This window comes from Merops nubicus, unplaced genomic scaffold, assembly GCF_000691845.1.
Source record: "Merops nubicus isolate BGI_N331 unplaced genomic scaffold, ASM69184v1 scaffold43496, whole genome shotgun sequence".
Lineage (NCBI taxonomy): Eukaryota > Metazoa > Chordata > Aves > Coraciiformes > Meropidae > Merops > Merops nubicus.
The window spans coordinates 1-10,974 of NW_008613785.1; the positions used below are offsets into that span (position 1 = coordinate 1).

At 52.5% G+C, this 10,974-nt stretch overlaps 1 protein-coding gene across 1 annotated transcript in view; it reads left to right on the plus strand.

The window, feature by feature from the left end:
• Nucleotides 1-3: 3 nt before the first annotated feature.
• SGSM3 (small G protein signaling modulator 3) overlaps nt 4-10,974 on the plus strand; it is a gene marked incomplete at its 5' end in the record, with an annotated part of 11,273 nt that continues 302 nt past the window's right edge. Inside the window, 12 exons of the mRNA XM_008941995.1 lie at nt 4-80; nt 977-1,031; nt 4,901-5,028; nt 5,286-5,441; nt 5,901-5,955; nt 6,386-6,435; nt 7,777-7,929; nt 8,002-8,072; nt 8,374-8,422; nt 8,737-8,822; nt 9,151-9,273; nt 10,770-10,830. Coding sequence (XP_008940243.1) covers nt 4-80; nt 977-1,031; nt 4,901-5,028; nt 5,286-5,441; nt 5,901-5,955; nt 6,386-6,435; nt 7,777-7,929; nt 8,002-8,072; nt 8,374-8,422; nt 8,737-8,822; nt 9,151-9,273; nt 10,770-10,830 — 1,064 coding nt within the window. The remainder of the gene's footprint in view (nt 81-976; nt 1,032-4,900; nt 5,029-5,285; nt 5,442-5,900; nt 5,956-6,385; nt 6,436-7,776; nt 7,930-8,001; nt 8,073-8,373; nt 8,423-8,736; nt 8,823-9,150; nt 9,274-10,769; nt 10,831-10,974) is intronic.

The window sequence follows — 10,974 nt, forward strand, 5'->3', positions numbered from 1 at the left end:
GCCGCAAGCACCTGGCCTACCTCATCGCCGACCAGGGGCAGCTGCTCCACCCCGGCACCGCCGTCAGCAGCTTGGCCAAAGTGAGTGCACCCCGTCCCCCCTGCCTCCCCTGGCCCTTCTCTTCCCTGTGCCCTCCCAGCTCTGCCTCTCCTGAGGGGATTTTGGCTGCGGGATGATCCCGTGGAGAAAAGGTGTTAGGAAGTGAGGAGGAGCTGTGTGTTCATGAAACGCTGACAGATCTGTCCTGGCTGATAAATCCCCAGGAGAAAGGGATGTTGATGTTGATTGTGTTTCTCATTAATCAGACTTTTGATGGAAAGTGATGCATTTTATTAATGGAGACTAAAAGAAACAAGGTATGCTTTTGTCAGGATTCGCTTGGAGCATGCAGAGTAGGAAGTAGAGTTAATTTACTAATAAGTAGCTGACACACTAAAAGAACTCTGGAAGATGGAGTGGGAAAGCAGCAGCAGCCTTTGAGAAGCTGGATAAAAAGTGCACTTGTGTTTAATGTCAGATGTAGCAGCTCCTGTTCGTCAAGGCTGCGTGGAAGATTTATTCTTGATGCTCATCTGTCTGCTCATCACAAGACCCTGCTGCAATTCTAAAACGTAACAGTCATCCACTTAGAAATTTTTATGAAATTACACGTGGGACTGCTTTTGGCAACAAGTGGAATTAGAACTAAAATTATTCCCTTGAATCATGGTTGATTCCTGAACTTAAACTATGCTTTCGTCATAATTGAGCTATAAATAACCCATTGCACAGGGAGCAGATCAAGCAGTAGAGCTGATTCATTGTGTTAGAACTGGAACAACTGTCTAAAACTGCCAGTTCAGTTGCCTGCCCCTTCCCAGTGGTAGCTGTCAGCACCCCTTGAACCAGACCAGACCCGTGTGAAGGTTTGGTTTGTTTTATTTCTGAAATCTGTCCTGATGTGTGCACTTTGTTCCCTCTCCTCCCTCTCCCGCAGATCGTGCGGCGCAGGACTCAGCGCAGGAAATCTGGCATCACCTCTCTGCTTTTTGGTAAGGACAATCCTCTGCCTCTCCTGTGGTGTTGAGGGGTGGAGCAGCCTAGGAAGGAGTGGAGTGAGAGAAGCAGGGAAACACTGGAACAGCAAAGAGGAGAGAATGGAACCAGGGCTGAAGGTTGAGCAGGAAGAAGTGCAGTTTTCTACTTGCTTGCTTTCATCTGAACTCAGAAAGTGAATTTAGGTTAGAAAGTGAATTGTAGGTTGCATGGTTAGTCCTTAAATGGTGAGTGACAGTGGGCTGCCGCTCAGCCCAGCTCTAATACCCTCCTTGCACTGACCAACAGGTCAAACACATTTCCTGGCAGACCATATGCAGTCCACAGGCTGAATGTTGTACTCTCCAGACCTTACTTTTCTCAGTTCAAGAACATCTCTGAAAATCTGAGACAGGGCAGGATGATCCAGTGTGTCACCCATCAAAACTGATAAATGCAAACATCACTGATATTTCCCCTTGCTCTGGGAGTTTGATGTTGCAAACACTTTTGAGTCTTAATTTTCCTCTCTTGTGAGCTAAGCCAGCCTATGTCCAGAAAGCACACAGCCACACTAAGTTTCTGTGACTCCATAGTGGCCCTTTCTATTGTAAGCCTGGCTGTCATCACCTCCCTTGCAGCTGGTTAGCTCTCCTGAAATTGCCACATCTCACCACAGAAATTGTCCTTCCGGAGGAAGACAACAGGCTGAACTTACAGGGTCCAGATAGTGTTGCTGTTGTGGTTGAAATGGCCCAAATAAATCCAAAGCTGGGTTTTACCAGTCTGTTCAGAGAAGAGCTTTTCTGATGTTCTCCAGAAAGCTGATATGTTGTCACAGGGTTGCTACAAACACACATAGCATTACATATAAAAGTTATGGTACAATACCAGTGAAGCTGCAAAGTCAGTCATGTAGAAGTGAAGAAATGCAGGAAAGCTGCTTGTGCAACCTGAACCCAGACCTCTTGTTTGTAATGTTATCAGTGGGTACAGGCTGAACCAGCAGGGAACTCAGCAACCAAATGCATCTTTCCTGTGTCTTAGATACCACTCTAACTTGGTCAAGGAGACTTTTAGGAAGGTGTTAGTGAGTTATACCCACAAGGTAACATTCTAATTTCAAGCTTCAAAATGTATCAGTGGTAGGAATGAGGTGACTGATAGTGTTTTCTCATTTTAGTGGGGCTTCTGTACAGTGGCTGGCATGGTTTTTGCCTAATGTTATTCTTAGTGTTTAAACTGTTGGTTAAAATAGGGAAGTTGCCATCGTGCAGCAGACAACCAGGATGGAGGACTTCAGCCCAAATGAGGGGAAGGAAAGCTTGGATGTGGTAAATTCACCTTATACTGGGAACTCGTCAGTTGACCTGTGTCTGGCTGGTGCATAGCCCTTGTCTGGTTGGGAATAAGAATTTACCCAGAACTTAGTTCTTCCTTAGAAGGAATGCAGATTTAGTAGTGGCTTGGACAGGAGTCATAGAATCATAGGAAGGGAACCACCTTTTGGAAGGGAACTCTAGGCTAACCTCTCCTGCTGAAAGCCAGACTCTTGCTGATGCTAGGGCAGGTCAACCAGGGCTTTCTCTAGCTGAGAGTCAAGGAGTTAGACTGGATTTCTAATAAAGGACTAGAAAGAAGAAACAGCAAAGGCAGTTTGGCAGAGAACAAGTTGTGCACGTTGCCCTTTTCCTGTTGGATGGGCATTGCAACAAGGAAATGCAGGAGAGCTAGTCCTCTGCACAGCTCTGCAGCCAGTCAGCCTTTGCAGGCTCCAAACAGCCTCCTTGTACGTGGTTGATCCTGCACTGGCTTCCTCTTCTGGAGGTGTACGTGCAGATGTCTTGGGTGCAGTGAGGTGGATCTGGTGGAAACCCCAGTGGCTGTCCTGTGTGTCCTGTATCTTCTGAGGTGGAAGGCTGTGGAACTTGCTTCCCACATCCCCTGCTTGTGTTGGAGTGGGATTGTCTGCATACAAAGGGTGGAGAAGAGTATTTTGGCCAGAAGGGACTGAATGGTGACAGAGAGAATGAGTGATTGAGGGCAGCCCACAGAGCTGGGTGGCTGTGGCTGAGTAGTTTCTTCTTCAGAGATATTCTGTTGTAGCAACATGAATTTTCTGGGAATCCCCACTGTCTGTGTCATCACCCATTTACAATCTTTGTACCTCTGAATCTGTAGTGAGATTTCTTACCACGTTCTCTTTCCTACCCCTGGCCTCCAAGGAGGAGGTTTGGTTAATTCTCAGGACTTGGACTGGTGAAATCACTTAATTAAGCAAACAGAAGACAATTACAAAAATAAATGTAAATCTAATTTTGTGCTTCTAGTTATGTTTTTAAAGTTTTATTCTTTTTAACTAGCATCACTTTTGATTGAAAGAGACTGTTAATCACTTTTCAATAAGAAGCTTGATGTGTATGTAGCTGTTGCAGCAGCTGTATAGCCTGGGCCACACTTTATTCATATTCGTTTCTATAATGCTGTTAGGAGATAAGCAGAGTACTAATTTGCTAGCCAGTAATTTACTCTGGTCTTGCATAAAAGCTGTGTTCCTATAAAACTGGAGTTTGGTGAAAAAATCATTGTTTTAAATGTTGATTCTGTTCATCGAGATCCCACATCTTCTGTATATTATAGAGAGAACAAAACCAGATGTATGAAAATACACCTTGAATTCAAAATAAACTGAATTTTTTTTAGAGAAAGAAGTGGTTCATTGTTCCCAAACATCATGGACCAAATTTTTCAGGCATTCAGTTATACATTAAATGCCTCAAGAGTCCATCCTGTTAGATATCTTCCTGCAGAAATTAGTAGAGATAGGCTGTTGAAACTCCCAGGGAAATTTGTGACAGTTGAAAGATTCTTTGGTAACTTTTACTTTGTACTTAAAAACCATTTCTGTACATCCAAAACCTTTGCAGTCTGGCTCTTAGAGAGGTCAAGGTCTTAAGTAGATGGTGGCTGTTGTGTTGTGGCTCTGACTTCCAGACTGACACAGCAAAGTGGGCTGGCTTGGTTCTTCAAATCTTTTCCAAGACTCAGTGAAAAAGGTGCTCTCAGCCTGTGAGGTATGCAAAAATCAGAAGTAGTTCAACCAAAAGCTGTTTCAGTTTCAAGAGAACTTCAGCTGCAGAGAATTTTGGCAAAGTTCCCTAGTTTTGTGTCCCACCATTCAGTTGTCTCTAAACTGTGTAGGCAATTGTCTGAAGCGTCACACAGTCCCTTAGTACACTGACAGATGAAAGGTGGCCTCTGCCAGTTCCATGCCTGGTTGAAATACCATCTCCTTAAAATCTGAGATGGTCAGATTGGTGTTGGCTGTTTGCATTATTGAGTAGGTTGGCAGTATGGCAACAAGACACTTATTTCTGCAGAGTTGTTGGGAGGGAGCTCTGGAGAAAAGATGCACACTTCAAAGGGTCTGCAGCCAAATCCCCTTATTGCAGAGTTATACAGCCTTTTAGAGTAGTCAAGAGACAGCCCCCTGAGCCCCATAGGTGAATGAGCCTGTTCACATGCCTAAGCTGAGCTACAGATTGGATCATAATCACTGTCCATGCTCTGTCCACACGCCCTGTCAGCCTTCAGAATTGTTGTCCTCAGCTCTGCCAGTGTTGACATTCTTGTCTGGGTGAGCTGCCAGTGGAGCCCTCTTATCTCCTCCTTGTTTTGCTTCTTTCCTAATTCAAGGTTGTTTCACAGACTTTCTCAGGCCTATGAGAATCTCACTGTCTGCCCTGATTGTCCATGCTCAGCAAAACATGTCATCCTGCTCTGCAAGTCACACAGAGTCAATGATTTCTGATGTTAATATGAAAATAAATACCTTATACTTGTTTTCCCTCCCTGTCTTTCCCCCTGGCTGTGTGGGCTCCCCCAGGAGATGAGGATCTGGAGGCACTGAAAGCCAAGAACATCAAGCAGACAGAGCTGGTGGCTGACCTGCGTGAGGCCATTCTGCAGGTGGCACGGCACTTCCAGTGCGTGGATCCCAAGAACTGCAGCATTGTGAGTGGGAGCAGCGGGATGTCCACTGCCCTGCGCCCCGGGCACGAGCCTGGGGTGTCCCCCACAGGGGGAACAACGTGCCAGGTGTGACGGGTGGAGGACAGGGGGGCCGCTCAACCCATCCCTGGTGGAGGAGGGCTGTGCTGGGAGGCTGCCTGCCTGCTAGGAACAGGAAAAGGTTCGGGAAAGGAGCACGCAAGATCCGCTGGGAGTCACATATTGCTTTCCTTTGCCCTTCCTCCCCACGGGTGCCCCAGGATCTGACTCCAGACTACAGCATGGAGAGCCACCAGCGGGACCACGAGAGCTACGTGGCCTGCTCCCGCAGCCGGCGGCGCCGCGCCAAGGCCCTGCTGGACTTCGAGCGCCACGACGACGACGAGCTGGGCTTCCGCAAGAACGACATCATCACGGTCTGCCAGGGCAGGGCAGGGCCCCCCCGGGGCCTCAGGGACCAGTTAGGGGTCTGAGGGAAGCACGTGGTGTTTCTAGGGGCTGCCTGGGGATGAGGGGGTATGTGGCTGTGAGCGTTGGCTTGGGCTCATTCTCAGTGCGACCCCAAGGGCCTTTCCCTGCAGCTTGAGTTGCTCCAGCCTAGGTCCTGGTTGGACACTGCTGGCTGAGCTGTGGTAAGACTATGAAAGCATCCATTTACATTGTAGCTGTGAGCATCCCATCTGAATTTGGGGAGAACAAGGGTAGTGTTGGGTTTGCAGTAGCTGTTTGCCCTTGAGGGCTCTGGGCCACGTGAGGAGAGAGCATTGGCAAAACAGTTGTGAAGGCAGTTCCTTATTGTGCCCACACACTCAGGCACCTGTAGCTCTCCTGGCACTGCACTTTCCAACTGATGTTTCCCACTCCCTGTTTTTCAGATCATTTCCCAGAAGGACGAGCACTGTTGGGTGGGAGAGCTGAATGGACTGAGAGGTGAGAGCAGAGTGGGGCTGGGTGTGGGGCATCCATTCATCACCCACAGCAACTGCTCCAGTGGATGTGCAGCAGAGGTTCTGCTGGTTACCCAGGGCACCTGCTGGGCACGAGGGAAATGTTAAAGCAGGGTATGAGAGCAGTGCTGCAGCTTCCTGGTTGCTTCTTGCAAATGCCAAATTTAGGTTTCATCCTCCTGGCAGAGGGTCTTTGGGTGCCTGTTGTCTCTGCTGCTTGTGAGCAGTGTCCTGCAATTGGCTTCCTCTTGCAGTTGCCTTAGTTCTTAGAATTTTGAGGGTACTTGCTTGGTGTTGGACCCTACAAACTCTGGTTTATTCTCAGCTTCCCCTGGGGTGGGGTCTGGTTTGGTCTGTGTTAGAGGTTTCTCCGTGTCTTATGTCAGACTCACCTCTTTGTCCACTCTTTCTAGGTTGGTTTCCTGCAAAATTTGTGGAGGTCTTGGATGAGCGGAGTAAAGAGGTAATTATGACTAGAAAATAAATAATACATACACACACAAGTACATAATCCAACATTAAAAAAGAAGAGTCATGCCATAACTGAAACACCACAGTGGAAAGAGCAGTGTGTTTCCCTCCTTCAGTCTCTTTGCTCTCTCTCTGGCTGTTGAGTGCTTAGTGATGTGATCAGGCACCTTATCTTCCCAAGCCTGTTTGCTCAACGTCCTGGTGCTGACCTATTGGAGAATGAAGTCCTGGGAGGGCTGAGGGGGTAGCTGAGTGTGATGCTTGGGCTTGCAGGGTCTCTAGAGGTGAACTTCAGGAATGCTGAAGCAGCAGGCAGGAGGAACCTGTGGGCAGCATTTTTGCTGTCTGTGCTCCCCTGGGGCTGTGCCTCTGGATCCCACTCCTGCTTTGTGGTCACTGCAGTGGATCCTCCCTGAGCAGCTGTGCCCTGCGAGCTCTGTCTTGGTTCATCTCACAGCCAGAAGTGGTGAGATGCCACCTAATGAGCCACAATATGGCCCCAAGGCTGGGGTAAGGATGGGAGGCAAACCTCATCAGGCAGTGTGCAGGGGAAGTGGGAAGACCCCATCTTCCCTCTCCTCAGCAATGGGAGAGTGAGGAGGGGCTCAAAGGCTGACCTGAGACCCCCAAGAGAAGCCCTTAGAGATGTGTCACTATTGATACCTCACTTGCTTCCTCACCCCCTTCCCAGGGCTGGATCTTTGGATGCAGGTCACCTCTCTGTGCTGGTTCTTTGGATGCAGGTCACCTCTCTGTGCTGCATCTTTAGATGCAGATCAGCTCTCTGTGCATAAAGACACCCTGTACTGCTGGGCAGTTCTCCTCCCAGCTGTGGAAATAGAGAGGATCCCACTCATCCTAATTTTGGAATGCCCTTCATGCTAACAGCGTGTCAGGGTGGTATCTCATAGGGGTTGTACCAGCTGACCTGGGAATTCCCTTCTGTCCCCATTTGCCTTGACTTTTAGGAGCTTATAGAGTTGCAGAGACCTTCTGTGCAAGTTCTTCTCCTTACCTTAGCTCAGTCAGCACCACACCAAACTTCAGCCGTTTCTACATGCTGAACATTGCCAGGGTGGTGCTGGGGTCACCTCTGGGGTCACCTCAGGGGTCTCCTGGGCAGCTCCCAGGCACAAAGTTCTTGGTGTCCCAGCAAATCCCTGGGGAGTCACACTGAACGTGGCGCCATATGGAAGAGCCACCATGAGCATAAGGGGATAAGGGGGAGGGGGCTGGTGGGCACGTGGGGGTGGAAGGGGTATTCATGGAGAGGCTGTGGGTTAGCAGACCACCTCCATGCTCTGCTCCCTCACCAGCTCCTCCTCCTCCCCAGTACTCCATCGCTGGAGATGACTCGGTCACAGAAGGGGTGACGGACTTGGTGCGGGGGACCCTCTGTCCAGCCTTGAAGTCCATCTTTGAGCATGGCCTGAAGAAGCCATCTCTGCTGGGAGGGGCCTGCCACCCCTGGCTCTTCATTGAGGAGGTGAGTCCCCGTCGTGGGGCCGCTGCCAGCGGGCTGTGGGGCAGTGTGCTGACTGTGCCTCTGCCCTGCCAGGCTGCCAGCCGGGAGGTGGAGCGGGACTTTGACTCCGTCTACTCTCGCCTCGTGCTCTGCAAGACCTACAGGTGAGGCCCCTTCCTTCACACCAGGCAGCTCTCTGCACCTCAGGCAGGGTCGTGGTCTGCCCCATCCTGCTCTGGCTGTGCTGCCAGCAGGCTGCTGTGCCTGACTTGGGGCTGGCAGTGGCTCCTGTGCCCTGCCCTGGCTCCCATGTCTGCTTCTGGGGTGGTGTCTTTCTCCCTCATGGCTGTGGGATCACCTGTGGGCTCAGCAGCAGCAAGAGAGCTGTTGGAGCGTGAGGGGAAAGGCCCCCACGTGCCCGGGGTGGCTGTGGAGCTAGCTAGGTCCCTGCTGTCATCTTTGCAGGCTTGATGAAGATGGCAAAGTCCTCACTCCAGAGGAGCTGCTCTACCGGGTGAGTGCTGCCCCCAGCCCAAGCAGAGCCCAGCTCCTCGTGGAGAAGTCTCCCGTGGGGGCTGCTGGAGGGTGATGCCCATCTCTGGGGAGATGCTGGAGAGTCTCCTGGCCCTTTGCTGATGGCACGTAGAGGAGACACCAAGTGCTTGGGAAAAGGCAGAAAGTGAAGGCACCAGGAGGCTTGGTCCCGCTGGTGCTAGCAGGGGGCACTGGGTGAGGGTGGGGAGCCCCGGGGAGGGAGTGCTGTTCGTGTTGCTGAAGCAGCCCGAGGCCAAGCTGAGAAGGTGGTACCCACATATCCCCTCCCTGCAGGCAGTTCAGGCTGTGAACGTGACACACGATGCTGCACATGCCCAGATGGACGTGAAGCTTCGTTCCCTCATCTGCGTTGGACTCAAGTGAGTCTCTGGCCCTGGTACCCCCAGGCAGAGGAGGGGCGGTGTGAGGAGCTTGGGAGGTGGCAGAGCAGGCCCAAGAGCAGCAGTTGTTTCCACCTACCTTAAGCCACAGGGTCTTCTTCCCCCCTCACTGCAGCCACTGAGTGGGACCTGCTCCTTTCTTGTTCATGCTGGCCTGAAAGAAATAGCTCTTATTGAATGAAGTGGCTCATACAAGTTTACTAGGTTATCCTCTTCCCACTGGGGACAGGACTGTGGGTTGGGGTCAAGACTTGGGCTTCTTTCCCTGGCTTCAGCTGAGTGACGTGCCTCTGCCCTGTTGCTGTAGCGAGCAGGTGCTGCATCTGTGGCTGGAGGTGCTGTGCTCGAGCCTGCAGACTGTGGAGAAGTGGTTCCATCCCTGGTCCTTCCTGCGCAGTCCCGGCTGGGTGCAGATCAAGTGTGAGCTGAGGTGAGTGTCCCCAGGGGCCTCGCCAGGGGCTGGGATGGGTTTCATCCTCCTCTGCAGGAGGTGGCCCTCACTGTGGCTGGCTTTGGGCCCTCTGCATGGGCTGCTGCAGAGATTTCCTTCTGTGTGCTGAGGCAGCAGCGAGTGTCTAGACAGCTGAAAGTGATGTGCGGTGCCTGGCTGGTCAGGAGCTGTCATGAGGAGCAGACAGCCTCTGCCTGCCAGCAGCCACCTCCCCTGAGTTCCACCTACTCCGATGGTGCCTTTTCCAAGCCCTGCTGTCCAGCTCCTCCACCACGAGCCCAAGCAGGGGACAGGGGATGTGCCAGGGAGGTGGGCTGGCTGGGGAGCAGTCTCTCACTGGGTCACTCGGGCACACTTCAGTGCCTCAGCTCTCCCAGAGCACCTCTCTTGGAGCCCAGGTCCCACACCCACGCAGTGAGCTCCTGGCCCTCCTGCACTCCTCAAAGCCACATCCTGTGGGAGCTGCAGAGAAAACCCCCCACATTACCACCACCGCCTCTCCAGCCCTGTTGCTTCTGCTGTCCTGCAGGAACTGGCTTTTGTCTGTGCCACCCAGTTGCCTCTGGCCCCAGAGGGAGCTTCTGCAGCCAGACCTCGTGTACACACTTCGGGGTGCCCCGTTGTCTTTGTGCTGCTGCTGAGGGGGAGGAGGGGAGTCCCCCCCCCACGTGCTGTGGTGTCCCGTGGCTGCTGTCCTCAGCACAGCCCCAGGGCCAGGTGGAACTGAACTGGTTGGTGGTGGGGCCCAGGTCTGAGTGGAGCAGGAGCAGAAGCTCACATCGTGTTTCTCCCAGCCAGTTTCCTGGGGAGGGCCTCAGTTCCCTCACTGCTGCAGGAGCTGGAGGAGATCCCCACGCAGGAGCTTCCCCTGAGCCTGAAGGGCTGATGAGCTTGTTGCCAGGAGGTCAGAGGGGCTCATCCCTGCCCTAGGCATGGGGCTGAGACTCTGCCTGCAGCAGCCCCTGCTTGGAGCCAGGCTCAGTGAGGGAGCTCCGTGTGCTGTCCCCACGCAGCGCCTGAGCCCGGGGTCAGGACACTTCACCTGGAGAGAGGGAGAGAGGGGAGGTGCAGAAAAACTCTGAGGTGCTTCTGCCAGGGGTCTGCTTGCTGGAGAGGAAGGTGCCAGGCTCCGCTGCCGGCTGTGTCCCTGGGGGAGGTGCAGCAGGAGAGGCTGGTCCTGCCTCCCTGCACTGCCCTGCCCGGCTCTGCAGGGGCTGCACTCGAGTCACATCTTCAGGCTCCTTTTCCCAGCCTGGGCCTGCCGGGATGCGAAGCCCAGAAGAGGGGGAAAAGGGATGAATGTCTGGTGTTGCCCTTTCAACACCAACAAAGAGAATTTCCTCCTTGTGAGCTTCGTGGCGTGCTGGGGCAGGCTGAGGAGCAGGTGTCAGCGTGCCTGTGGGCAGCAGTTGTGGGTGCAGGCTGGGAGAGTGACCTGGCTGTGGGTGTGCTGCCATTGCTCTCTTCCTTTGCAGAGTCCTCTGCAAATTTGCCTTCAGCCTCTCTCAGGACTGGGAGCTGCCGATAAAGAGGGAGGTGAGTAGGTGGCATCTCCCTTTCTCTTCCTCAGCTGGCAGCTTCACTTCTCTTTGTGCTCCAACCCAGCCCCTGCTGCCAACTGGCCAGGCACCAGAGGCTGTGGGTGGGGTGCCTGGGCATGGGAGCTGTGTGGCAGAAGGG